This window comes from Pelodiscus sinensis, chromosome 19 (genome assembly GCF_052426305.1).
Source record: "Pelodiscus sinensis isolate ZL-2025 chromosome 19, ASM5242630v1, whole genome shotgun sequence".
Lineage (NCBI taxonomy): Eukaryota > Metazoa > Chordata > Testudines > Trionychidae > Pelodiscus > Pelodiscus sinensis.
In genome coordinates, this window is record NC_143070.1 from 30,532,669 (window position 1) to 30,559,908 (window position 27,240).

The 27,240-nt window shown below is 57.1% G+C and overlaps 1 protein-coding gene and 5 non-coding genes across 6 annotated transcripts; 3 read left to right on the plus strand and 3 right to left on the minus strand.

The window, feature by feature from the left end:
- Window positions 1-94: 94 nt before the first annotated feature.
- Window positions 95-10,054, minus strand: LOC149522879 (zinc finger protein RFP-like). The gene is made up of 9 exons (XM_089771109.1): window positions 9,638-10,054; window positions 8,276-8,813; window positions 7,933-8,028; window positions 7,263-7,493; window positions 6,919-6,941; window positions 6,077-6,189; window positions 5,325-5,345; window positions 5,017-5,043; window positions 95-806 (listed from the first exon to the last, which is right to left on the minus strand). The coding sequence occupies exons 2-9, from the start codon at window positions 8,687-8,689 to the stop codon at window positions 247-249; spliced, it is 1,485 nt and encodes a 494-aa protein (XP_089627235.1). The 5' UTR covers window positions 8,690-8,813; window positions 9,638-10,054; the 3' UTR covers window positions 95-246.
- An 861-nt stretch (window positions 10,055-10,915) lies between these two features.
- TRNAC-GCA (transfer RNA cysteine (anticodon GCA)) lies at window positions 10,916-10,987 on the minus strand. Its single transcript has one exon. It is a non-coding gene; the product is annotated as a tRNA-Cys (tRNA).
- Window positions 10,988-15,790: 4,803 nt separating this feature from the next.
- On the plus strand, window positions 15,791-15,906 carry LOC112544845 (U5 spliceosomal RNA). Its single transcript, XR_003088168.3, has one exon. It is a non-coding gene; the product is annotated as a U5 spliceosomal RNA (small nuclear RNA).
- Window positions 15,907-18,039: 2,133 nt separating this feature from the next.
- Window positions 18,040-18,201, plus strand: LOC142820576 (U1 spliceosomal RNA). The gene has a single exon (XR_012897802.2). It is a non-coding gene; the product is annotated as a U1 spliceosomal RNA (small nuclear RNA).
- Window positions 18,202-22,413: 4,212 nt separating this feature from the next.
- Window positions 22,414-22,485, minus strand: TRNAG-UCC (transfer RNA glycine (anticodon UCC)). Its single transcript has one exon. It is a non-coding gene; the product is annotated as a tRNA-Gly (tRNA).
- Window positions 22,486-25,592: 3,107 nt separating this feature from the next.
- Window positions 25,593-25,666, plus strand: TRNAT-UGU (transfer RNA threonine (anticodon UGU)). The gene has a single exon. It is a non-coding gene; the product is annotated as a tRNA-Thr (tRNA).
- The last annotated feature ends 1,574 nt before the right edge of the window (window positions 25,667-27,240 follow it).

A 27,240-nucleotide genomic window follows, 5' to 3' on the forward strand; every position in this document is an offset into this window, starting at 1 on the left:
CCAGCCTCACCCTGTGCTTGGGTGCAGTAAACCCAGGACAGGCGATGGAAAGCAGTCTGGGCTCCTTCCAACCAGGGGGTCCCATTCACCCAGCCTGGGCTGGGCTGCCAGGTGTCTGGTTTTCCAGTGGAAGCTCCAGTAGCAAAGGGAAAGGGGCAGTGACTGGTTGGCACAAAACATCCAGGTACCTGCAGTATCCAGCCCTGCCCCTGGGAGGAGGGGCCAGTCGGTGCCGCAGGGTCACTGTCAGGGGCAGGGATTCCCTCCCGCCAGGGCCGGCACCGGGCAGATGGTCAGGGGAGCCGCGTTGGTGCCCCCGGCATTGAGACCGGGACAGAAGAAAGGGCGGAGCGTCCCGGAGAAGGTGCCGGTGAAGGTGAAGAGATGGGACCTGTCAGTCACATTGTAAAACGAGACCTCGCCCGCCTCGTAGTCCAGGAAAACCCCCACCCGGCTGGGCCTGGCGCTCACGGGGAGGGGGGTCGGGGAGGAGATGCAGGCCTTGTATCCCCCGTCCCTAAGCCACACGGCCCAGTATCCGTTCCCAGGTGTGAATATGACCTTCCCCTTCCTGCTCACAGATTCCCTGCAAACCCCCAGAGTCCAGCCTGTCTTGTCTTCCACCTCCACCTCCCAGTAACGCCTCCTGCCTATGAAGCCTGCAGCACCCAGGACAAAGATACAAGGGTCAAATCTCTCGGGGTTGTCGGGCAGATCCTGGTGCATGTCTCCAAGTCTCACACTTTTCCGATCCTCAGACAGGACGAGTTTGGAATTTGCTGTGTCTGGATCCAGCGTCACGTCCACTGGGGAGAGAGTCACAGAGTCAGGGCTGGGGGCAGGGGCGGGTCCCTGGGGTCAGGGGGAAATTAACCTGCTCCCCCCCCCCGTTAATCGCTGTGCGAGGGGGGGGTGTTATTGTCTGAGGGGAGTCAGGGCCTCTCTGCCGGTGATGAGACAGAGCGGGAAAAGGGCAGGAGGAGCGGGGGAGGGATGGGAAGCTGTCAGTGGGGGGAGAGGCAGGGTAATGCTGGGAGAGGAAAGGGGAGGGGCAGATGATGGGGCAGAGAGCAACCATAGGACCAATGTGGGGCAAGAGGAGCAGGCACAAGGGGACAGAGGGGTGAGGGAAGGGGCAGTCCCCAGGAGGGCTGGGTGGAGGGGCAGATGTAAGGAGGGCAGAGGGAGGGGTGGACACCAGGGAGTAGAGGGGGAGGAAGGGAGCAGAGGGGCACAGGGGCAGACAGAGGGGTGTGGGGAAGGACAGGCCCTATGGAGGCAGAGGGGGGAGGAGATATGGCCACCAGTGCGGCAGAGATGGGGTGGGGCCTACACCACAGGACCCAAAGGGGGGCCCAGGGAGGAGACCCCAGGCAGGCCGAGGGGCAAAGGGAAGAGCAGGCACCAGGGAGGCAGATTCCCAGGAGCGCTGTGAGCGAGACACGAGGAGTCGTCCTTCCGCTCTGCTCTGCGCTGATCAGGCCTCAGCTGGAGTCTTGTGGCCAGTTCTGGGCCCCACATTTCAGGAGAGAGGTGGAGAAATTGGAGGGTCCAGAGAAGAGCAACAAGAACGATGAAAGGTCGAGAGAACATGAGCTAGGAGGGGAGGCTGAAGGAATTTGACTTGTTTAGTTTGGAAAGGAGAAGACTGAGAGGGGACATGAGGGCGGTTTTCAAGTATCTAAAAGGGTGTCACAGGAGGAGGGAGAAAAATTGTTCTTCTTGGCCTCTGAGGGCAAGACAAGCAGCAAGGGGCTCAAACTACAGCAAGGGAGGTTGAAGTTGGACATGAGGAAAAACTTTCTGCCTGTTGGGGGTGAAACACTGGAATAAGTTGCCTGGGGGGGTTGTGGAGTCTCCATCCCTGGAGACATTGAAGAGCAGGTTGGACAGACACCTGTCAGGGATGGTCTGGATGGTGCTTGGTCCTGCCGTGAGGGCAGGGGACTGGACTCGATGACTCTCGAGGTCCCTGCCAGTTCTGTGATTCTGACGGAGGTGAAGGCAGAGAGGGGCCTCAGGGAGGCAGAGGAGCAGTGACCAGAGGGGCTGGTACCAGGGGCTGGAGGAGGATAAGGGATGCAGGATCGGGGGACAGAGGACAGGGGAGAACTAAGGGGACGGTGGAAGGAGTGTGAGGAGAGGGGGCAAGCAGCAGGGGTGAGGGTGGGGAGAGGAAAGGGGCTTGTGCTGAGGGGAGGGGGCGGGGCGGGGCGGGGCGGGGCAGGGCAGGAGGAAAAAGCGGAAGCACCAAGGGGAGAGCAGGGGAGAGATGGGGGCGGGGTGGACAGTTTGATCCTCAGTGGGTAGGAAGGGAAGGGAAGGGTGGGCGCCAGGGGGCTAGAGCGGTACCAGGGGAGGGGTAAGAATGGGGGGCAGAGGACAAGCAGATGGGCTGGCAGCAATGGAGCAGGGGGAGGAGCAGGCACCAGGGCTATCAGGGGCCAAGGGGAGACAGTGAAGGGAAAGGGCAGGAGGAGCGGGGGAAGGGTGGGAAGGTGTCGGGGTGGGGGAGGGAGGGGACAGGCTGATGCTGTGAGAGGGAAGGGGAGGGGCAGATGAGAAGGGCAGAAGGGAGACCATGGGGGCAAGAGGAACAGGCACCATGAGGACAGAGGGGGGTGAAGGGAGGGGCAGGTTCCAGCTGGGATTTCCCTAGGACTCCTGGGGGGGGGGGGGTGTACACCAGTGCTCCCTCCCAACTGTTCCTAGCCGTGTGTGGAATACATTTTATGACGTGCACTGAGGCGCGCCCAGGAGACACACGGGCTGTGGCCATGTGAACGCTCTGCTGATCCGTTGGGCAGCTCCTGACTCTCCCCTGAGCGCGCAGGGCGGGTGTGTCAGCAGGGCCCGGACGAGCTCTCCCGGCTGCTGTCTGTGCCCGTGGGGCTAGTCTGGCTGCCAACCCACTAGTTTGTAAGTAGGGCGTGAGTGAGCCTCCCACCTCCAACAGCTCGTGAGGGAGGCACCAGGCCCAGCCTGTATTGCCAGGGACACGCCTGCCCTGCCTGGGGCCCGGCCCACAGAGCTGGGCTGCCCGGGATCCGTTCTGCCTGGGGCTGGGCACAAACCACTGAGGTGCCATGTGGGGTCAGGAAATGCCGGGACCCTTTTAGTGTCTGAGTGACAGGCAGCAGCAGAGCTGGACTGGGCCTGCCTGGGGGAGGGGATCTCTCAGCACCAAGGCCGTGTCTACATTGGCACCCCTTTCCGGAAAAGGGATGCTAATGAGACCAGTTGGAATTGCAAATTCTGCGGGGAATTTAAATATCCCCCGCGGCATTTGCATGAACATGGCTGCCGCTTTTTTCCGGCTCGGGGTTTTGCCGGAGAAAAGCGCCAGTCTAGACGGGATCTTGCAGAAAATAAACCCTTTTCCGCAAGATCCCTTATTCCTACTTGAAAGGAGGGGCAGGGCAGTGGGGGATGGGAGGGGGGTGCAACTGCAAACCAATGGGCTGTTGCCAATGAGTGGAGTATGAGGGAGTGGCCATTTCTCCACTTCCTGCCCCCTTCACCTGGGGGCCAGTCCCAGTTCACACCCACGTGGCTGCACTGGGGATTTGCACGGGGGCAGCTGCATCAGTGCAAGGGAACCCGGCTCCCACAGCCTCAGACACTGCTGTGCCGGGGCCACGCCCCTCCCCTCACTGAGTTATGGGTCAGTAATTGCAGGTCACTGGGGCTGGACTCTGAGCAGCTGAGGCGCCCTGGACCAGTGACTGGCAGGGAGGGACTGTCCCCAGCCCCAGCCCCTCGTGATGATGGGTAGGCCGGGCTCAGAGCACCAGCGGGGACACTCCAGAGCGGCTGTGAAATGTGCCCTGGCCAGGAAAATCCCCCCAGCCCTGATCTCAGCCCACAGACCCGGCTGCCAGAGACTCGGCTCCAGCCTGAACTCTCTGCCCAGAGCGACGTGTCCCCTGGGCCCTGCGAGCGGCACAGACCCTCTCCTGCTGCCCCGGCGTCTCCTAGCACCAGCACTGGCCACAGAGCCCCTCCCAGAGCCCAGGGGGGCAGCTAGCAACTGCCCCAGACACCCTCCTGGCTTCCCTCGTCCAGCCCTGAGGCAGACGCGCTGGGGGTCTCACACCAGGCTCTGCAGACATGGCAGGTTTGGCTACACAGGCAGCGCGTGCCAGAGCCGGGAAGGGCAGACACTGGTTATGGGGTTCGTGCCCCAGCACTAAATAGCCCTGAAGAGCTTGGGGGCTGTTCTCACATGACCTTCTCTACTGAGCCCCCCCAGGTATTAGGGCCTGCGCCCGGCCTGTGCTGACACAGCCACCCCTCTGTTGTGTGCTCCCCCTGGCTTGGAGACTCACTGCCCTGGGCCGAGCAGACAAACCCCTTGGCTACTGCGCTGTTTTGTGCAAGAAATATGCAAATGAGGCAAAGCATGGAATACTGCCACACCTCATTTGCATAATTAACGAGCAGCCGCTTTTTGCACAAGAGACTGTTGCATAAAAGGAGAGGTTTAGATGGTGCCTTTTTGCGCAAAAACCTCGTGTGCAAAAATGAAGCTGAATTAAACAGGAGACAGGGCCCAAAGACAGACCCTGGATTTGCCTTGGGCCCAGCCCCACTGGCTGGACACGCCCGGAGTTTTCTCCCCAGGCTGCAGAGCGCCGAGGGGACCCTGCCAGGAAGCCGCTTCCTGCCCCAGACCGAGGGGGGATGAGAGGGTTCAGGTGAGAAGCGGCTCCTGGCCTTAGCTATGGAGTCACAACCCGGCTCCATAACACCCCCCAGCCCCTCCCCAGGCTCCAGCTTTGCCAGCAGGGTGTGTGAGGCCCCCCGACTCCCAGCCCCTGCCTGTGGGGTCCCTGCACTGGGGTGAGCCCAAGGGTCTGGTGTTATTGCTCTCCCAAGGGCCGGGCCATCTCCTAGGCCTGAAGCACTGGCACAGTGCCGGAGGCGGGGGGGGGGGGGGGGGGGGGAGGCTTCCGGGAGCCAGTCACTCCCCAGAGCGGGAGATGGCGTCACCGACACCAGTGCAAAGCCAATTACCTGCGAATCCTCGGGCTCGCCTGAGTCCTGGAACAAGCAGAGAGGGAGAGAGAGAGGTGAGAATTCCCACCGCAGAGCCCCCCGGAGCGGGAGCAGGGATGTCCTGGCTCCTTCCACCACCCCCAGCTCTGCCCTGGCTCCCCACAGCCTCTGACTCCCCTCGGCTGCTCTGTCCCATGCTCCCCGGCTGGACTCCCCCCTGCGCCGATTCCCTCACACCCGCCCAGCCATGGGGCTGCTCCAGGTGGGGGAACAGGCTCCCAGCAGCTGCTGTGCCCGGCGCTAGGGCAGCACCCTAGGATCCTCACCTCTCTCCGCAGCCAGCGCCCCTGGAAGGGAAGAGAAAAACCCATCAGTGGGGGGGCAGTGCCCAGGGCTCACGGCCCAGCTCTGCCCCGCGCTGCCAGAGGGTCCTGGGGAGCAAGGCCCCAGAGCCAGCTTCTCTCAGATGTTTCCACCCCCAGCCACACAGCCCCTGGGATTTCACATGCACCCCCACAGGGGAGGTGCCCAACTCCTATGGCACCAGTGGGAGTTCGGGGCCCAAGCTGCTCCGGGGCTGCTGAAACTCCCGCCAGGCCCCTGTGTGACTCACTGGGCACCTGCCCAGCTCTGAGCGTCTGGCCCAAGGGGTTCAGACACCGGGCCCAGGCGTGCGGCTGGTGTCAGTTAGGGAGGCTCCGCGAACGTCCAGGGAGCTGGGACTCGGGCCCTGAGTCTGTGACGTCTCCCATGGCAACCAGCTCCCAGCGTCCCCAGAAACCCTCCCTGCCCCTGGGCTCGCGCAGGCTGGGCTGGGGGACTCTGCTTGGCAGCAGGAGGGGGCGGCCACAGGGACCAGGGCAGCGGGGGAGGCACCTTCACTTCCTGCGCCTGTTCTCCACCATCCACGTCCCTCTGGGATCCTGCCATTCTGCTCAGTGCAGCTCCCTCTGCCCAGGAACCCGCCAGCCCCCCAGGAGCAGACCCTGGGGCCTCAGGGACCCAGCTGGGCCTTTCCACGCCCCTCCCCACATCCCCAGACAGTGAGAGAGGAGCCCCCAGCAGCGCCGCCCCGTACCCAGGAATCCCGTCACGGCCCCCTGGAGACTGTTCTCTCCTGGGAAGTCCCGGATTCTCCGCTCCAGCTCCGGGCACTTGGGCGCTGGATGCGGCGACGTCGCCTCCTCGCCCCTGCAGAGACACGAGGGCGTTATTGGCCTCCTGCCTCGGCCCCTCAAAGCCAGACAGGGGAGCGGGTGGGGGCTGGGCCACAGGCAGAGCTCACAGGGCCTGGACCTTGGATGCTCAGGGGGGTTTTTCCTGCCAGGCCAGGCCTGGAGGCCTCTCTCCAGCCAGAGGGAAAACAGCCCAGGCAGCACCAGGCCCAGCTCCCGCACACCCGGCCTGGCCCATGTGCCCCCCTAGGACCTGGCTGGGCCGCTCCCAGGGCTGAGAGAGGGGCCCATTCTCCAGACCCAGCCGCTCCTCAGCTTCTCCGCTCAGCCCCCAGGGGCCGGGTCACTCGCCATGGGGTGGAGGCTCCGGATGAGGAAACTCCCCCCCCCCCCCCCCGAGGCCTGGCCTGGGACACTTGGCTCTTTCCCCACAGGCCCCCCATGGGCCATGCCAAAGCTGGGGCCGGGTCCCAGCTGGGCCGTTGGGATGACCAGCCTCAGCTCTATTAATAACCCCCTGAACCAGCCAGGTCCCAGAGAGGTTCCCCAGCCCAGAGCTGTGGGGCAGTCCCCTCCCAGGGTGCATCACACCCCGGCAGTGGCCCCAGGGTGGTGGGTACGGAGGAGGCAGGGTTCAGAGGGTGAGACAGGCCCGTTGTGGGGGGCTGGGGCTGGAGTCACTGCCCGGGCTCTGAGCCTGCTCCAGCATGACAGGGGGTGAGGGGCAGACGGAGCCCGGACGTACCTGCTCACGGCACTTCTCACACCCTAGAGGGGAAGGAGACAGAGCAGAGAGTCACTGCCCAAGGCCTAGCCCAGTTCCTGCCCCACAGAGGTCACACTGCTCCCCTGCCCCACAGGCTGCTCCCTCAGGTGGGAGACCCACTGAAGGGCTGTGCTAGGGGGAGCCAAGCCCTTTTCACCAGCCTTCCCAATGGCTCAAACTCCTGCCTCTCTGCAGTCCTGGGGCCCAGGCCCTGCAGCCACCCCAGGCCCTGCTCCCCGCCCTGAGTTACCCTGTGTGCCCTCTAGTGACTCTGGGTCTCCCCTCCCCACACTGGGCTCCGAGCGCGTCTGACCCCGTCTCACCTGCAGCAATTCCAGCGCCGGCTGCCGACATGTCTCCTCCAGCTCCAAGATCAGGGCGCTGAGGCGGGAAATCTCCTCACCCAGGCAGGCGGCGTGTTCCTTTCTCCTCCTCCCAAACTCCTCGTCCAGCTCCCCCAGCTGGGCCAGCAGGAGGCGCTCTCGCTCCGCCAGGAACTGCTGCAGCTGCTCGCACTCCCAACCCACCAGCTGCCGCTCCACGTCCGTCTGCCTCTGGGGGCGCAGAGCGGGCGGGGCCGGGTCGCGGGTGAGCGGGGCCGTGAGAAGTGGCAGGACCTTGTCCGGGCTGCGCAGAGCGTTTCACTCTGTGTCTTTGCCCGGCCGGCTGGGTCTGGCCCAGGGCTTGTCCCAGGGCAGAAGTGTCACCGAAAATCACCCCAACCCCCATCACTGCACCAACAGACTGAGGTGCAGCCCAGGCCGTGGGAAATGGGGCCCAAGCCAGCCGCTGGCATCCCTGGGGTGTCTGACACTCACACCCAGGGGTCAGCACAGATCTCCCCTCAGCCTGACCCTGCCACATCTGGGCACACAGAGCAGTCTGACAGGCCTCACCCCTGCCCCCAGACACCAGCCAGCACAGAGACCAGCCTGATGCTGTCACTGCTCCTCCCCCACCATGCAAAACGGCTGGGCAGGGCTATGCACCTACCAGGAGCCTGTTGCTCTCCTCATCCCAGTCGGATTCCAGGCCCCGGAGCGCGTCTCTCTCCTCCCGCAGACGCTGCAGGCGGCTCAGGATTTTCTCCTGCAAACACAGACAGCGGCTCTGGGGGCTGCTTGGGGCCATTGGCTCGTGCCCAGCGAGAACAGCACCACAGAGCAGGTTCCCCTCCAGCCCTTGGTAACTGCCCAGCAGCGCTGCTGGGCCTGGCCCAGCTCCATGTGGCTGGGTTGTGTTCCCAGGCAGGCCCCTGGCTCTACCCAGGGCAGGGCAGAACATGCAGGGGGCTCTGGCGCTGCAGAGAAATTGCCCCTGTAAGTCTGGTCCCTACCTTGCAGTCTTGGGCAGCCTCCTCAATGGGCACCACTGTGTGCGTGTGGTGAGCCTGGGACCTGTCGCACACCACACAGATGGGGGCTTGATCCTCTTGGCAGAAGAGCTTCAGGGCCTCCTGGTGCCTCTCGCACCCTGGCTGCCCCTCGGGCTCTGGCCCCGCCGGGAGCCGCAGGCGTTTCACCAGCTCCACGAGGTTCCCCAGCTGGTAGTTGGGCCGCAGGTGTCTCTGTGGGATGGTCTCTCTGCACTGGGGGCAGAAGTTGGGCTCCGACTCCCCCCAGCACCGGCTGAGGCAGGCCCGGCAGAAGTTGTGCCCGCACTCAATAGACACCGGGTCTGTGAAATACTCCAGGCAGATGGGACATGTCACCTCATCCTGGAAGCTCCTGGCCATGTTCCCGGAAGCCATGGCCCCTCTGCAAGCCCGCCCTGCGGGTTGGTTTTGTTTCCCGATCAGAGGAAGCAGCGTAGCCTGTTCAAGCTGCTTTATTTTTTTCTAAGCAGGTTGTACAACTCGGAGCCAATCACTCTTGCTGGATGGAAATGCAGAAATTAAAAAACCGCCACAGAAGTCAGACCCCCAGAAATGCCCCAAACAAGCACCAAGCTACCTTAGAAAACTCCCAGGCAGACACACAGACACCTTGCCTGGTTAAAAGTCTCAGGGGGAGCCGTGTTAGTCTGTAACTAAAAGAAGCTTAAAAACCAACGAGTTTTCACGGGCACTGCCCACTGCTCCGTGTTTGCCGTCTGAGGCAGTGGGCTGTGCCACGGAAGCTCATGACACTCTCCAGATTTTTTGCTAGTCTCTCAGATGCTACAGGGCCAGGGGTTTCTTAAGGCACCCAGAAGCCGGCGCTGCTTCCGTTTATAGGCGTAGGCAGGAGCTGAAGGATTGTGTCCCCTACAGCGAGCGGGGACTGGGGAGGGACTGGAGAGGGGCAGTGGGATTAATCCCCCCCTTATTTACTCCTCATGTTTCACAATCAAATTCTGTTCCCCCTTTGCCCCCAATAATACTGGGGTGCTGCTGAGGCACGTGACTCGCCCCGTCATTAACGATCAGCAGAGACAGGACCCATTTGGGGGCCAGTGTCCCCCAGCAGCTAAGTCAGGGCTGCCCCCCCCCACAGGGTGTTCTACTGCCCCAGGAGGGGTGGAGAATGGGGGTGATAAGGGCCCCCCCGCCCCAGGGCAGGACCCAGAGCGGCCACAGACCCTGCTCCAGGCCCTCGTGTTCCCCTCCCCTCGGGCCCCACAAGCTCAGGCCCATGGGCCCCAGGAGGCTCTGTGCCCCCCCCAGCTGCCCCCTTCTGACACGGGCTGTGACCCGCTTTGGGCCCCGCCCCGCTCTCACCCCGGGGAAAGGCCCCGTCGGGCCGAACTCGCAGCAGCGCCCCCGCTCCGGCTCCGCGGCACGTGCGGAACCCCCCGCGTCGTGACACGCGGTGCCGGCCCCGCCCCCTGCATTCGCTGCTGCCGCCCGGCCCGGGCGCCCAATCGCGCGAGGCGGGGGCGGGGCCAGGCAGCTCCGGGTCAGAGCTAAGCCCGGGCGCGGATCCCAGACCGGAGTCACTGACCCGCCGCGCACGCGCGGTCCGACCCCTCCCCCCTTCTTCTGCCGCGCGCCGGCCGGGTTTTCAGTGCGTCCCGCCCGCCGCTCCCTGCCCCGCCCGCCTGGGCGTCTGACTCTGTGGCGGGAATTCTGAAGGAGCCGTTGGGGCCGTTACTCGCCGCGCGCCTGGTTCGGCTTCCGGTCAGCGCCACGCGGGGGGGGGGGCGGGGCAGGAGGACTCGGAGGCGCTGAGGTGAAGTGGGCGGAGCAGGTGACGTGTCAGATGGGGGCGGGGCAGATACATCGCTGCGGGGCAACGTGGGGAGGTTTTGCCGCCTCCCCACCCCGAACAGGCGAAGATCTACGCCCCGCCCCTTCCTCAAAGCCCCGCCCCCTCTCTTCTCCTCCTGTCCGTCACTTGCTGTCCCCAGCCCCCTCTGACACACTCTGACAGTTTATTTTTAAATTCTGCCAAACATGCCATTAAAATCACGTGTTTATAGCTATGAAATAAATGGTCTGGTTACAGGCTGCACTTGGCCTAGGAGCTGCTGCATGTGAGGCAACGGGACCCCCACTGCAGAGACCGGCCCCGGCTGGGACCCTCTTGTGCAGGAGCGGCTCTTTCTCAGTTTTTCAGGAAAAAAACCTCTTGTGCCAAAGTGGCCCCTAATTAATTATGCAAATGAAGCACAGCTTCATTTGCATAAGCTTTTGTGGGAAAAGGGTGTAGTACAGACCTAGCGTGTGTCTCTCTTTTTCCCTCCTTTTTTCTTCCCCTGCCTTATTTATTCTGGGATCTAGACTCTAATACTCCGGTCATCTGAAGAAGTGGCTGTGCCCACGAACGTTCACGATCCCATCTACATGTTTTCTTAGGGTTTAAGGTGCTACTGGAGCAGTGGTCTCCAACCTTTCACACCCAAGGTCGCTCCAAGGAAGGGGCGGGGCAGACAGGACACCTTGCAAGCCACTGCTCAAGGCCTTGCCATCAACCTGTTGGTGACCACAGATTTAAACAGTTCACATACAATGGAAATCCAAGCAAGGTAAATGTCTTCATTAAATCAACACTCTCTCAGGGGGCACTTGGGTTTGAACCAAGGACCACTTGATCTGCAGTCAAACACTCTGCTGCTGAGCTACACCCCCATGTGAGAACAGTGTCTACAGCCAGTATTGAGAAGTGGGTAGTGAACAAGAGACTTTTGTGTAACACACATCTCAGCTGGGATGGTCCCTCACTGACCCTAGATTGTGACTGGTCCTAACAAGCAGTTTTCCTGAAAGCAGCAGAACTGGGGCAGGACAGAGGTTCTGTCCACACGGAAAAGTTCTTTTGGAACAATGGCCGTTATTCCAAAATAACAATGGAAGAGTCTACACAGCAATTCCATTAGTTTGAAATAACTCTGAAATAACGGAAGGCTGATTCCAACTTCTGTAGACCTCACTGTATGCAGAAAAATGCCTATTCTGAAATAGCTATTTCAAAATGAGGTGCGTGTACATGCTCCACTTCTGCTATTTCAAAATACCCCCTCCCTAGGGCCATTCTAAGTTATTCAACCTGGGGCTCTAAATCAAGGTAACACGTCTACATTAGGGAAGCCTCCTCGGACTCATTTTGAGGTTTCCCTGCATTGTAGACGTGCTATTTTCAAATAAACTGTTCCAGAATAGCTTATTCCAAAATAAACGTGCCGTGTAGACGTAGCCAGACAGTCCTGAGAGATGAAGCAGCTGGAGGGAAGCCAGGAGAGCAGAGGCCAGTCTGAGAGCTGAGTGTCCCAGGTGTCTACCCCAGGCCTTCTGTGTAGGTCCCGTGGTGTAAGGGGCAGCACTAATGACTCTGAATCCTCCAATCTGAGTTTAAATCTCAGTGGGACGGGCTGGGGTGGTTGCTGGGAGGTCCTTGTGCTCCAGGCTTTTTTGCTTCCTTGTCTTGAGGTTCACTAAGGGGGGTTTTGCTTGTCTGAGGCCCAGTAGAGATTCATGAGCAGACTTGTGCTCAGTGACTGATTCCATCACAGCTGCAGGGCAGAGAGTGTGAGCAGAACGGGGGGCGGGGGAGTTGTATACTTTGGGAAGGGTCCTGGCTCCCAGCCACATGCCTTGGAACAAAGACCAATGGTCCCTGCACAAAGTGCATTGTGGGAAAAAGAGTGGGAATAAGAGATGGGGCAGCAGGAAAGGGGCCGGCCCCTCAGCACCAGTGAGCAGGTGGGAGAAGATGGGAGTGAATCCTGCTACCTCTCATGTGCAAAGGGAGCACTGACCCACGTGCAACTCATCTCTAGTGCTCTGGCCTCCACCACTCCCAGCAGCTTTGTGCCCCACTAGGGAGGGTTATTTCAGAGACCAGGGAGGAAGAGGGAGGGGTCTCTGGATGCACGGAGCCCCCTGGCTCTGCCTGTGAAAAGAAAGAACAAGGGCACAGGCAGAAACTTCAATTCCACTTTGTGCTTCTTGACTTTTTCATTCTAAGGACTTTGAAGAAATGTTTTAAATATCTGCTCCAGAGGCGCAATGGGTTAGCACACAGTACTTATAAAGAAGTACTTGTAAAAGGCATGCTGAGGTTGTGAGTTCAAACCTCACCTGGAGCACTCACTTTTAGTCCGTGCTGGGTCATCCCCTTGCAGTGGTTCCCAAACTTTTCAGCATCACTCCCCCCCTTTTTGATTTGTGAAAAACCCTCATGCCCCCCCCCCCCAAATAGCAGCAAAACTTGTTGAGCAAAAAAGAAAAAAAATTGACGAGGGGAGGGCTGGGTCACCTCTTCCCCCTCCCCTGGAATTTCTTCACACCCCCTCTCCTGCCCCCCTGGGCTTGCCCCAGAGCTCAGGGCCTGGGAGTCTGGTCAGCAAGTGAAAGTCGCCCGTCAGTCCAAGCTGCTTTCTCCCCGGCTGCCGTTCCTGCCTGTCCCGTGCCAGCGCCACACGCAGGCCAGTGGGGCAGGACGGGGGGTGTCAGTGGGGCCCTGCTCTCAGTCCGTCCCTCACAGGCCCTGTGGGCTGCTGGAGGGCTGAGCCCGTCGCCCAGGCCTGGCGCAGGGATGGAACATGGGGCACGTTTCCCCCTGTGAGCGTGTGCGGGGGCAGGAGGGAGCCACACGGGCCTGGCTGAAGGTTTTGTGCTGGAGGCTTGAGCCCGAGCTGTCGGCCTCAGCGGGACTTGCTCCTCCCCCCTCTCCTGCCTTGCTGCCTCCTTTGGCCAGCAGCGCTCAGGGGCAGCCGGGAGAGCCGGCACCAAGGGCAGAGGAGGCCGAGGCACAAGCCCCTCAGAGGGGACAGGCCTGAGGCCTCTGGCTTGCCCAGGCTCACTCCAAGGGGCTTTCTGTGGTGCCGGGCGGGGGAGGGAGGCCAGGCCCAGGCCGGTGGGAGAAGGGGCAGCGCCTGCCAGGGCAGCAAGGGGAGCTGCAGGGAGCGAGACGCGGCGTTTCTGCCTGGATCACTCAAGGGTCCTTCTGCGGGTGAAGCGCCTGTGACACCCTGTGCTGCTGGGTTCCTCTGCCCCTACCCTGGGAGGCCGGCCCCTTCGGGGGGCTCTTGCCCTGGCACTCGTCCAAGGGCCACCTGGGCAAAGCAGCCTGCCCCAGGCACCTTCCATAGCTCAGCTGGCAGAGCAGAGGCCTGTAGCGGGTGCTGGGCAAGTGTCCTTAGGTGGCTGATTCAACTCCAGCTGAAAGGAGAGATTCTTCTCCCTCCCCCTGGCTGCAGGCCCGGCCTTAGGACCAGGCGGCTGTCTTGGGTCTGTCCCTTTGGGGCCTGCTGCTACAATTGACAAAAGGGTTTTGGGTACCAGCTGCCAATCTAATGTCTTGGGCTGCACAGACCTTGAGTCATGGCAAGAGCTGGAGGGGAATGGGGAACGGCTGCACTTTGGAATGGGAAGGGGGTGTCTGGAACCATAAAGTAGAACAGTTTTAAAGCTGCTTTCAAGGAGGGCACCATGGCTTAGCTGGCTAAAGCGCCTGCCTAGTAAGTAGGAGATCCTCTGTTCAACACCCAGTGGTGCCTTCTTGCCAGATCAATGGGTCTTTTCTTCCCACTATTCTTCAACATGTATCTGGAGTTTGTTTTACCTTCAGCTGAGCTTGGTGGTGCCCTCTCAGTGGGAGTAGGATAGTAGCAAAGAGCAGGAGGTGTCCTAGGGGTTTGATTTTGTGAGGCTTAGCTAGACTTGCTAAATCAAGCTCTGGAAGATGGATTGCAGCAGCAATCTCCACCAGAGTGAAGACGTGGCCTAATGGTGCAATTAATTAGATGCCGACACTAATAGCCCCACTGCTGGTAACTCACTGGCTATGTCTAGACTGGCAAGTTTTTCTGCAAAAGCAGCCACTTTTGCGGAAAAACTTGCCAGCTGTCTACACTGGCCACTTGAATTTGCGCAAGAACACTGATGATCTAATGTAAGATTGTCAGTGTTCTTGCGCAAATACTATGCTGTTCCCGTTCGGAAAAAAGCCCTCTTGCGCAAATGTATTTGCACAAGAGGACCAGTGTAGACAGCTCAGGACTGTTTTGTGCAAAAAAGCCCCGATGGCGAAAATGGCGATTGGGTCTTTCTTGTGCAAAACCGCATCTAGATTGGCATGGACGCTTTTCTGCAAAAGGTGCTTTTGCGCAAAAGCGTCCGTGCCAATCTAGATGCTCTTTTCTGCAAATGCTTTTAATGGAAAAACTTTTCCTTAAAATCATTTGCGGAAAATCATGCCAGTCTAGACGTAGCCACAGAGGCTACATCTACACTAGAAGTTTTCTCCTTAAAAAATATGTTAATGGGGGACTCAATTGCATGAGTCACCATCTCATTTGCATATTTTCTGCCAATTGGATTTTTGTGCAAAAACAAGCAGTGTGAACACTTTTTTGGCACAAAACCCCCTTTTCCCAAAAGATTCTTATGCCCCCCCCAAAAGAGGTATATTGATCTTTCAGAAAAAGAGGGTTTTGTGCAAAAAGAAAACTTCCATACTGCTTGTTTTGCACAACAACCCCAGTGCAAAATCAGTTTGCCAGAAAATATGCAAATAAGATCATGACTCATGCAAATGAGACCCTAATTAGCACCTTTTTTTGCTGAGAAAACTCGTTGTGTAGATAATGCAATAGAAGCACAGCGTGTCAGAGAATTGTTCCAGTGACGCTCCCAGACGAGGGGGTTACAAACCCCACGCTAGACCCCGTGCCAGGGTTTCATCACCAGCACGGCTGTTCCTGTTCTGTTCCGCGCTGTGAACGTTCCTGAGAAGGTTGGAACCAACCCAGCTCCTTTAGGGAGCGGAAGCTCCTAGGGGCGGAGACTGAGGTGTTTAAACAGCGCGAGCAAACTGGGGGCAGCACCAGCCAGCCCAGGCGGGGGAGAATCGCACTCGGGTGTCCCGGGGTCTGGCTCGATCACAGCGGGTGGGCTACCGAGAAGGGCCACAGGTGCAGGCTGCAGCGTTGGAGGCTGGGGAGAAGCCGCTGACTTTGCTGCTGCGGGGCGGGCTGGATCCTCTGTAGGCTCCGTGGCTGACCTACCCTTCCCCGGAGCAGTTCAGCGGCTCGTTCCCCGGCCCTTACACGCGGCAGCGACCAGAGCCCCAAGCCCGCCTGCCCCTCCCGAGGGAAGTGCAGAGCCCGGCACCCCCAATCTACCAGCCCAAGGGCCCACGGGGAACCAGCCTGCACCCAGAAACAGTGGTGGGACTGGCAGCAGCTCCGGTGTACCCAGGGGAGCTCATTTACATACCCACAATGCATTGCGCACAGTGATTCGCCACCCACGTCCATGGGGCAGAGTTTGCTCCTAAAGCCCCTGGCTCCCACGCAAAACTCGGGCTATCAGCGTGGCAGAGCAACAGGCTGCAGAGGGGGGGGGGGATTTGCAGACGGTCCGGTGTAGCCACCGTGAGTTGAGAAACAGACGCCATTTTTCTGGCAGTGCCTCTGCAGCAACTGCAGTATACTCTGGTTTCTCTTCAAATTGTATAAATCTTTCGCCTTTTACTAAAGATTTCCGTGGAGAGGAACATTTATGAGTTTGTACTCAATTTTTTGAGGCTTCACTCCAGTGAAGCTACCCAATGGTGTAAAAAAACAGAACTGAACTATTAGTTTTTGTAATGAGGTCTGTAGGTGCCTGTGTTTATTTGAAAATGTTGTAGTACCTTATGGTGTGCTACCTTTTATAATAGTAATAGTTGTATTAGTCTAGTCTAGCTAAAACAAAAAATAGACCTATGGGCTACGTCTACACTGGCCCCTTTTCCGGAAGGGGCATGTAAATTTCACCAGTCGTCGTAGGGAAATCCGCGGGGGATTTAAATATCCCCCGCGGCATTTAAATAAAAATGTCCGCCGCTTTTTTCCAGCTTTTAAAAAAGCCGGAAAAGAGCGTCTACACTGGCCCCGATCCTCCGGAAAAAGTGCCCTTTTCCGGAGGGTCTTATTCCTACTTCAAAGCCGGAAAAAAGCGGCGGACATTTTTATTTAAATGCCGCGGGGGATATTTAAATCCCCCGTGGATTTCCCTACGACGACTGGTGAAATTTACATGCTCCTTCCGGAAAAGGGGCCAGTGTAGACGAGCCCATGTAGTGCTAACAAGAGGGGCTATGTCTAGACTGGCATGATTTTCCAGAATGCTTTTGGTGGAAAAGAACTTTTGGCGGAAAATCGTCCGTGCCAATCTAGACTCGCGATCGGGGCTTTTTGGGGAAAACAAATCTGGGCTGTCTACACTGGCCCTTTTGCTCAAAAGTTTTGCACAGAAGGACTTTTGCCCGAACCGGAGCAGCATAATATTTGCGCGAGAACACTGACAATCTTACACGAGATCGTCAGTGCTTTTGCCTAAATTTAAGCTGCCAGTGTAGACAGCTGGCAAGTTTTTCTGGAAAAGCAGCTGATTTTCTGGAAAAACTGGCCAGTCTAGACACAGCCTTCCGTTAAAAGCATTTGTGGAAAATCATGCCAGTCTAGACGTAGCCAAAGGATACAATCAAAAAAAGTGAACACCTATAAAAAAAGACAAATCAAATTTCAGAACAGAGGAGAGATGGGACGGGGGAGGTAAATGTCTGTGAGCTAATGATATTAGAGGTGATAATTGGGGAAGCTATCTTTGTAATGGGTAAGATAATGTATATAACTGGACAAATCTCTCAGATGCTTCGCCAAAGAATCAATGCACACAAAAGGGGTATCAGACAGTATCACAAAGAAAAACAGTGTCTTGCCATTTCAACCAGAAATGGCATTGTCTCAACGATTTGATTACCTGCATACTGCTTGGCTACGTCTACACTGGCATGATTTTCCGAAAATGCTTTTAACAGAAAAGTTTTCCTTTAAAAGTATTTTCGGAAAAGCACATCTAGATTGGCAGGATGCTTTTCCGCAAAAGCACTTTTTGCAGAAAAGCGTCCGTGCCAATCTAGATGCGGTTTTCTGCAAAAAAGCCCTGATCACCATTTTCGTGATCAGGGCTTTTTTGAGGAAAACACTACTGTGCTGTCTACACTGGCCCTTTTCCGGAACAGTTTTCTGGAAAAAGGATTTCTTACAGTAGATCGTCAGTGCTTTTCCGGAAATTCAAGGGGCCAGTGTAGACAGCTGGCAAGTTATTCCAGAAAAGCGGCTGATTTTCCTGAATAAGTGGCCAGTGTAGACACAGTCCGGATGCACCTGGCTCCGGAGGGCGACAGGCCCGGCTGGGCCAGGGGTGTCGGGGCGAGAGCGGAAGCCGCACGGACCCGGTGCCTCCCGAGTGGCGGCTCCTGCCCGAGCCAGCCCCTGCTGGGTGTGCGGCCCGCAGCCGGGGAGAGCGCCAGCGGGGTCGAGAGTCAGGGTGCAGCAGCGCCACTGGGCTCCTCGCTGCCGAAGCGGGGCTCAGGCCGGAGAGGGGAGAGAGTGCTGGGCCCAGGCAGAAAGTCAGGTGGGGGCATATCCCAGGCAGATAGGAGGAGCGGCTTGAGCACGTATGCAGATGTGGGCACGAGTGGAGGCTTGTGGGAGCGGAAGCGGGCTGACGAGCGGGGCCCACGTTGGGCAAGCGGGGCTCGATGTGGGTGTCGGGGGCGGCTTGGAGGCGGGGGCGGGCGGTAGGGGAGCGTTTGGGGCGCGGCGGTGTGGGTGCACGAGGCGGCGTCCCCCATGATGTGAAAGAGTTTGGACGGTGGGGGGCAGGCGGTGGTTGTGCAGGTGGAGATCATACTTACCTGGTAGGAAAATATCATGATCACAAAGGTGGTTTTCCCAGGGGGAGGCTAATCCATTGCATTGTAGGTGTGCTGGTCCCTGTGATTTCCCCAAATGTGAGAAACTTGACTGCATTATTTGTAGTAGTGGGGATCTGCATTTGTGCTTTCCTCTGGGGCTTGCTGTGAAAAATAGATTGATAGATGACCAAGACAAACGGAGAGGGAATGTTGCTGCTTCTGTTCTCACTCCTTTTTCTCTCTGTAGCAAGCATTGCTAGTTTTCTGTGTTTTTTTCTGCTCGGTCCCTGTTCCACGCTCAGGCTTGGCTTGGCCCGGCCCACGGGGGGGGGTTCTTTTTTTTTGCTTTTTCTGCCATCTCCCGGGAAGCACATCACTTTCCTAGGCCATTGATGCCTCTCTTCAGCCACCCTGCTCGCCTTACAGGAAGTTTCCCCTAACGGCCGGCCAGCTGGACAGAGACAGAGGCATGTTGTCTAGACGTACCCTTAAGGCTACGTCTACACTGGCACCCTTTTCCGGAAATGCTTAAAACAGAACAGTTTTCCGTTATAAGTATTTCCAGAAAAAGCGCGTCTACGTTGGCAGGATGCTTTTCCGGAAAAGGACTTTTTCCGGAAAAGCGTCCATGGCCAATGCAGACGCGCTTTTCCGGGAAAAAAGCACCGATTGCCATTTTCGCAATCAGGGCTTTTTTGCGGAAAAGACTACTGTGCTGTCTACACTGGCCCTTTTCCGGAACAGTTTTTCCGGAAAAGGACTTTGCCTGAATGGGAGCAGCATAGTTTTTCCGGAAAAACACTGACAATTTTACAGTAGATCATCATTGCTTTTCCGGAAAAGCAAGCGGCCAAGCGGCCAGTGTAGACAGCTGGCAAGTTATTCTGGAAAAGCAGCTGCTTTTCCGGAATAAGTGGCCCAGTGTAGACACAGCCTTGGATTTGAAGTAATGCTCATATAATTTGTAGTCTATCACTGAGCTACTCTCCCTGATGTTTGCACTGTTAGGAGTCGAGAAGGGATCAAGAGGCTTTTGTAGCCCACACACCCCTGGGCCTGTCTCCATCACTTCTGCCTCTGCCAGGTGAAGGGAGGCCTCTGGGCCCAGCATCTTTTTACCCAACCAGGGCTGGCTTTTGGGGAGAGGGAGGGGCCACTGGAGCTGCTTGGTCCCCTGGCTGTGTCCATGGGGAGGTGGCTCTGCTAAAAGCCAGACTGGTTTTCCTATTGTTAGGCAGGACCCTGCAACCCATGTTCTCTCCTGCTTTTGTAGCCTCTGTTGCCTTCTGCAGGTGTCCCTTCTGATGGGACAGGCCACGTTCTTCTCAGGGTCTGGGTACCATGTTGCTCTAGAAAGGCTTGTGGCCAAAACACAGACCTCGCTGTGAGCAGGTTTTGAAACTGCGGAGGGAAACCCTATTGGATTTCTAGTCCAACACCTTAACCCCTCGGCCATGACAGCTCTAAGTAACAGCAAGTCAGGGAAACTGGTAAATAATCTCAGTGCCCAGGCCTGACGTCACCTGACCCACAGAATTCACTCAGCAAACCATTTCACCGCTCATGCAGAGGAGTCCTGGGTGCTTTGGTCTGAGGCTGCCTTAGAGGTGAGTTCTGCTTCCAGGTCTTCCCTCCACAGAGACACTCCCAGATGGGACCTTCAATCCCTTCTGCCCTCAAGGGGAAACCTCACAAAGGAGATTCCAGGCAGCCAGACCATGGGGGTCTCTGAAATTGCCCCTGTCCCACCTGGCTGTTGCCATGGTTGCTCTGTGAGGTCACTGCCTCCCAGCCAATAAGCTGAGGTGCTGTAAAAGTTCCTTGTGATGTCACTGCTGCCTTGCAGGCTCATGTCCTGCCCCTGGCCAGCCCCTTGGCATGTGTCAGCTGCTCCCCCTCTGCCCCCCTCACTCAGGGCTGGTTCTGGGGCTCACACACGGAACATCAGAGGCTGCCAGGGGCCCTCCTGTGGGGCTGTGAGTGTTGCTGTCCCTGCTGTACAGACACGGCCATAGAGCCTCAGGAGGCTGCAGCAGTGGGAGACACTTCCCTGGTTTCGGGAGGGAGATGAGATGTCAAGGCCCATGACTTGGAGCCAGCTACAGATACCCATGGAAAGCTGATTTTCAGAGGGGTGTGATCAGCCCTTCCTGTGTATCTGGCTTCTTCAAAGGGGCTTAATCATGAGCTAAAAGTTGAAGAAGGGCCATTTAGAAGGGTGAATTTCTTTCCCTGGCAGGCTTCTCTGTGTGCCCCAGTGGCCTAATGAGCAAGGCATTGGCCTCCTAAGGCAGGGATTATGGGTTCAAGTCCCACCTGGGGTGACAGTCTCCTTTCCGTGACAAAGAGTTTGCATTCCTCTACTCTCTAAAATAGTTGGCAAGGATGCCCTGCACTTACTGTCTCCCTTGCCGCAGAAGCTGTTCAGCCCCCTCACTAGCTTGTGTTAGGTGCAGATCTGGTTCCTAAAACCCCAGGTATTCAAAGTCAGAACGAAGAGGCACATTTTGCTCTAGAAGGCCCAGGAGTGACAGCCTGTGGCAGAGCAGAGTCTGTCTGGAGACAAAGTGGACCTGAGGATGAGAAGGCCCATGAGAGGCAGAGACTCCAGAGCAGTGGGGTGGTTAGTTATTTGGTCTGGCAAAAGGACAGAAAAACCCCAGGCCCTGAGCATGGTGCGGGCGAGGCCCATGGGGCAGTTTGCCTGGTGGGGTTCGGGGTGTGGAGAAGCTGTGAAGCTCTGTGAGTGGGTAAGGTCCCTGGCTGAGCTGCGCCACCTGCCGTGTGTGTGACTCAAACTGTCCCACGTCCCCTTTTGTGTGTCTGTTGCGCTTCCAGCTTCTTTCCTCAGGTATGTTCATCCGGCAAAGACCCCAGCAGGGATCTTGTATCTTCCTTTGTGCAGCTCAGCCGCAGACACAGCCAGGGCTGGAAGGAAATTGCTGCACTTTGGGAGTCAAAGGTGTTGTCTGGGACCATAGAGTAGTTTCACCCAACAGCTTGAGGGGGGCACCATGGCTTAGCTTGCTCCATCTAAACAGAAGAGCCTGGGTTCAACTCCCAGTGGTGCCTTGTTGCTTCCTTTGCTCACATTTTCCCAGGTCCTTCTGGGACACAGAAGAGGCCCCCCCTGGCCACCCATGGAACTGCTGGGCTGACCCAGGGTCTGAAAGGGGCTGTGGCTGCTGCTGACAGGGAAGAAGCTGGGAGGTAAGATGCTGATAGCGAGAGATTCCAGCTGCCTCTTTGCCCTGGGTCTCAGTGCACCATGCCAGCCAGCAGCCACCTTGACCAAATGTCAAACCAGCTGGACTAGCCACCCCACATCACAGTGAGTCACTTGTGGCCCTGTCAGAGAAGAGCCATTGGCAGCTGCAGAGACATCCCTTCAGCTGCCGGACACGCCTTTCTAAAAGGGCTATTTGTGAGCTGTGTTTGGGTTGGCTGGCTAGTAAAGTTGGTTAGTGCCTGAAGCTAATAATAGCAAGGTTATGGGTTCAAGCCCTGTGCTGGCCACAGATATGTTTGCTGTGGTGACTGTTCTACCCTTGTCTCCCTCCTTTAGCTGCCTGCTATGGACAGGGAAGCAGAAACAGGCAAAAGACTGTGAGCTTTTCAGGAAATAGGCCAGAAAACTGGTAAGAGGAGGCTCCAGCCTGCACAGACCCAGGGGCTAAAAGGGCCTTGGCCTGGCCTGCTTTCCCCAATAGCAGGGAAAACTCTTCTCTTCCCTATGTTGTGGGGCCACCTTTGGGCCTGCTGGCTCAGCTGTTTAGAGCTTGATGCTAATAATGCCCAGGTCACGGGTACAAGCCCCATGCAGACCCCACAACAGCCAAATTAGTTTTGTTTGAGCTGCTCCCCACGAAAAGCAGTGAGAGGGAGCCCTTGGCTGTGGGACCCACTTGTGCCTGTTGCTCAGGGTTAAAGAAGATCTCCCCCAGGAGGCTGCCTGTTCCCTTCCCACCTTGCATTGGCTGGGAATCAAATCAAGCAAGGGGCAGCAAACACCAGGCACCATCATAGTCTGGGCCACAGATAACGACCCTCTTGGAGCTGTGGTCCTAGGAGGAGTCTCTGAAGGCCCTGCAGTCCATGCGGAGGAATTTGGACATTTTTGGCCAAATGGCCAATGGTCTAGCAAAGAAAGGTCACCTCCCTCCTACCCCCGCATCCTACCAAGTCAGAGCCAAGGGCAAGGAATTGCGGCAGGGGTATGTGAGGGAGGAACTGCATTACTGTGCATGCTCTCGGAGAGGATGAAGAGGGGTGAGAGGCAGCCCGCAGCTGTAGAACCCTTTTGTACCTGTTTTATCAGGGTTCAAATAAAAGCTCAGCAAGGAGCTTTGATGCTCCTTCTTTACATTGCATTGGCTGGGAATCAAACCCAGGTCAACTGCTAGGAAAGCAGCTATGCTCACCACTATACCACCAATGCCTGCCTGAAAAGTTGCTGGGAAAATTAGTGAGGAAATGCTACATCTGCCATGAGGCTAGCCAGAGGCGAGAGGGTGCCTGTGTGGTTTGGGTAAAGCAGAACTTCTTGACTATTAGGCAGAGACCAGAAGTGGTGACTCTGGGGTAGTGGCTGCCCTGCACTCTCCGTGGTGTGAGGAGCTGGGCGGGAGAGGAGTCCCAGAGGTTGTTGAGTGGGAGAGTAGAGTTTATCGGCCTTTGGGCTAAGCTCTAGAGCAGCCAAGGGAGAGGTGGGGAAGTGACTTCTGGATACTCTTTGTGGCCCAGGGATGCGGACCAAGAGCGTCCTTGTGTTTTTTGCCATAAAGTGTTGTTTCTGGGTCCTTTGCCTAAGATGGAGCACTTCTTCCTTTTGGAGAGCCATTTCTCAGGCACAAGCCCCCAGAGACCTCTTCAGGGACACATCACAGGACCAAGCAAGAGGCAGACTCCCAAACGTCTTCAGGCAGCGGGGAGGGAACATCAGGTGAGTGCTGGGAGGTTGCAACACCCAGGACATGTCGACACTTGCAGTCTCCTTCAGGAGAGGGATGCAAATGGAGACATTCAAAATTGTAAATGAAACCGGGATTTAAATATCCTGCGCTATATTTGAATAATCGTGTCCGGGTGCTGTTTCAAAATACTTTATTACGAAATAAAAAACACTGTTTAGATGCAGTTATTTGGGGAGAAAACCCTTCTTCCGAAATAACCCTTAAACTCTCCCCTCTAGTCTGGATCTAACAGCAGTGTCAGCGTTTGCTAGTCGGGGCTCTGGACAGCACCTGCACAGAGGGAGATGGCAACTGCGGGACGCCCTGGCCAACTGTCCCAATGTCTCACAGCAGAAAAGACAGCAAAAGAGGCCAATGCAAACAGCCCCCTGGCAGTGAGGGAGTCAGCACATCGGTGGGTGGGGCAGGGAGCTGGGGGCAGACCTGGGCTCTAACTCGCTGGGTGACCTTGGCCCATTCAGTGAATCTCTCCCTGCCTCCATGGCCCTGTCTGTACAGCAGGGACAGCAACACTCACAGGCCCTGTAGAAGGGGGGCTGGTTTAATGCTTCACCCCAGGGCCCAGCAATGAGCCCCCAAGCTTGCCCTGTTCTGGAGCCAGGTTTGCTGTGTGAATTCTGTGGGGCGGGTGAGGTCAGGTCTGGGCACTGGGATTAGTTACCACTTTCCCTGATCCTGGGACACTGCTGACTTCACAGCTGTGGTGGTCAAGTGGTTAAGGCATTGCACTAGAAATCCAATAGGATTTCCTTGTGCAGGTTCAAATCCTGCTCACAGCGAGGCCTGTGCTTTGGCCACACCCCTAACCAGGCAACAAGCTGCACAGCCCTGAGCCACTCTCCCTGCCCCCAGTCAATCCCTTTCTGCGCCTTCAGAGAGAGACACTGGGCCTGGTGCCTCATTATAGGTCACTGGGCTCTAGGGAAACTCTCAGCTCCTGCAGCCTCTGCCCCTTGCTCAGCACCCCATGGCTCGGCCCTACCCTTGGGTGCTGCCCTGCTCTAGTGTGTGATAGGAGTTGAGTGAGAGGATGGAGCATCTGGGCCTGCCCCCAAAGGTCCATCCATGAAGGGCAGAAATGCTGGGGATATGATGTGGGTCACTCCTCCGGAGGCACACAGCCCCCCCCCCCCCCACCCTGTGTTGGGAGCAAAGGGTCTAGAGAAGTATTGGGGGGAGTTCCTGGTCTTCCTGCTTCAGGATGACAATCTGCTCCTGCAGGCCCCACCTGCTCATGCAGGCAGTGCTGCCAGGTGCTAAGTTCCCAACACTGGGCTGAAAAGTACAACCACTGTCGGGTGTAACTCAGTGGTAGTGTTTGAGTGCCGATTGTAGAGGTCCTTGGTTCAATCTCAAGTGCCCCCTTAAAAAGTGCCCCCTTAAAAAGTTGATTATCCTAAGTGAAACATTTGCACCTCCAGGTGTGTCAGTCAAGGATTTCTATGGTACAGGGATTCTTAAAATGTCAGCAAACCCCTCATGTGTTCTTGTGCCAATGCATGTAAACCAATGCATGTAAACCAGGCAGACGGGTCCCACAACTGAAACCAGCTCAAACCTGCTGGGTGTCTGGTTTCTATTCCCATCAGTTGAGCAAGGCTGAGATCTGAATGCCCATTGGCTGTTCTGTACAGAAGAACAAGAACCACATCCAGCTGGAGAGGAATTGCTGTGATCAATCTTCTGGAACTTGATTCAACGAGTCAAACTAAGACTCACTAAATCAAACCCAGAGGGCACCCCACCAGCATCCTGCACTTCTGCTCTTTGCTCCCTTTGGCTTCCTGCTGTGGGGACAAGGCAAAGTTCAACTGAAGGAAGCCGACTCCAGGTACAGATGGAGGGATGGTAGGAAAAGCAGACACATTGGTCAGGCACCGCTGGTTTCATGCACACTCAGCCTCACCTACAGCTGGGAGGCAGTTTGCAGTGAGCTGAAAAGAAACTGGCCCACAGAACGAAGGCTCAGGATATTTCTGGGTCCAGATGTGCAAACAGCTGGCAGTCAACCTTGTTGCCCTTGTTAGGGGTATGACCAAAACACAGGCCTCAGTGTGAGCAAGATTCAACCCTGCACAGGGAAAAACTTTTGGATTTTTAAGCCAACTCCTTAACCACTTGGCCATCATTATTGTAAGAGTCCATTCTCCTGTACTTATATGTGAACAAAAAATTTGTGACTTGCTCATCGGCCAATTCGGATTGCTACAGGACAAAGGAATTCTCTCTTAATTCTGTGCCCTCAGGAAGGGACCGACCCAAGGAGGCCAGGCCCCCACCTGGGGTCTCCAACCCAAACTGTGAGACCCAAGGGCTTACAATCCAGATGATCCGTGTTTGCTGCACTTATCCCTTCCCCCAGCAACACTAAATCTCAAGGCCAACTCCACAGTCCCAGCAGCTGGGGGAGATGGGTATGTTAGAGCCTCTGCCCACTGAGCTGTAGCCTTCTGTGTCCAGGGATCCAGACACTGCCAGGGCTGGAGGGAAATGGGGAATGGCTGCACTTTGGGAGTCAAAGGTGTTGTCTGGGACCATAGAATAGAACAGTTTTAGATACAGCCCTGCAGAGGGCACCATGGCTTAGCTGGCTAAAGCACCTGCCTTGTAAGCAGGAGATCCTGGGTTCAACTCCCAGTGGTGCCTTGCTGTGGCCTTTGCCCACATTTTCCTATGTCCTTCTGGGATGTAGAAGAGGCCTCCCCTGGCCACCCATGGAACTGCTGGTTCAGGAAAGGCTGATTGGGGAGGCTCATTAGGGAGAAGGAAACCAGAAACCTGGAGCAGGTGCAGAGATGACTAGTACTGGCCAGGCAGGGCTCTGACTCCCACTGTAAGTCCCTGGGTGCCACACATGGGCCAGTGAGTACTGCTCCATGGTCGCCCCAGTGCTCTGGGTGCGAGAGACGTGCCTGTAACTCCCTGCTGGGAGCGTGGGCCCTGCCCTGCCTGGTGAGGGAGGGGACAAACACAGGCTGGTTGACAGGGGCTCTGACACTCCAGCATTGGGGTTGTCCAGCCCGTCAGACGGATTTAAACCAGGCCGGTCGGAGCCTCCTGCGCTCGCCAAGGGGGATTCTGCACTTGCTGCCTTGGGAGCCAGGGTCACATTGCAGAGCTCCCCCAGGGATGTCCCATGGCACCACCAGCCCAGCCCCAGCCGCTCTCCCTGCCCTCGGCAACGTGGCTGCGTCTTATCCTTCCCCTTCAGTGACAACTGCCCATTCCCCACCAGCCCCAGATCCTGTGGGACCCGCTCCCTTCCGCCCCAGATCCTGTGGGACCCGCTCCGTTCCCCACGAGCAGTGAGTGCCAGCACGGCTCCCTGATGAGGCTGTGGCTGTGGGAACAAGCCCCTGGCTTTGGGAGGGAGATGAGATGTCAAGGTGTTGAGTTTCACCCTTTGGGGCAGCTGGAGGTGCCTTCTGAGAGCTGGTTTTCAGAGGGGTGTGATCAGCCCCTCCCCTCCCCCGTGTTTCTGGCTCCTTCCAACGGCTTGAATCTGGCACCTAAAAATTGAGGAATGTGCATTTGGAAGAGGGAATTTCTGTCTCTGTTCTCTTTAGTGTGCCCCAGCAGCTTAATGGACAAAGCAATGGTTTCTTAAACCAGGGATTGTGGATTCAAGTCCCACCTGGGTTGACAGTTGTGATGTTTCCTGGTAGGTGTAGAGTCTCTTCGGCTTCCTCTTTGCCATGTTACCTGTGAGATGTTTCAACACTGGGCAAGTGTCCCCTGGAACTGCCATTTCCCCCCAGACAGGACCCCTCAGGAGCAGACAGTGACACTGGTGTTAGGCGCAGACAGGAGGAGAGTGTTTCCTAAAAGCTGAGTTGTGCACAGTGAGGTCACTTGCAAAGATGCAGACGCTGGCGTCTCTGTATGCACCTTGGCACCCGTTACCCATCGGTACCTGCCACCTCTCACCCCCCTGCCAGCACCCAGACAGAAGGCCAGTGCACATGGAGCCAGCGACCGTTGCGAGGGAGGCAGCTGCAGCACAATTCCAGGCTTGGGGCACAATGAACAACTGTTTGAAATATTTTTAAAACAAAAAATATGAAAAACTTTAGGCTCCATCTGCACTGCAGGCTTCTTGCCCAAGAACTGTTTTGTGCAAGAGTTCTTGTGCAAGAGCACATCCACACTGCTGTGTGCTTTGGTACAGGAAGGCAGGGTAGCTCAGTTGTTTGAATGTTAGTTTGCTAAACCCAGGGTTA

Excerpts from the sequence above, each read along its gene's own strand:
- LOC149522879 (XM_089771109.1), bottom strand. The coding sequence starts at position 8,689 with ATGGCTTCCGGGAACATGGCCAGGAGCTTCCAGGATGAGGTGACATGT. Across the intron at positions 8,029-8,275 it reads AGGCTGCCCAAGACTGCAAG|GAGAAAATCCTGAGCCGCCT; the intron begins GTAGGGACCAGA and ends CTGTGTTTGCAG. Across the intron at positions 807-5,016 it reads GCGAGCCCGAGGATTCGCAG|TGGACGTGACGCTGGATCCA; the intron begins GTAATTGGCTTT and ends CTCTCTCCCCAG.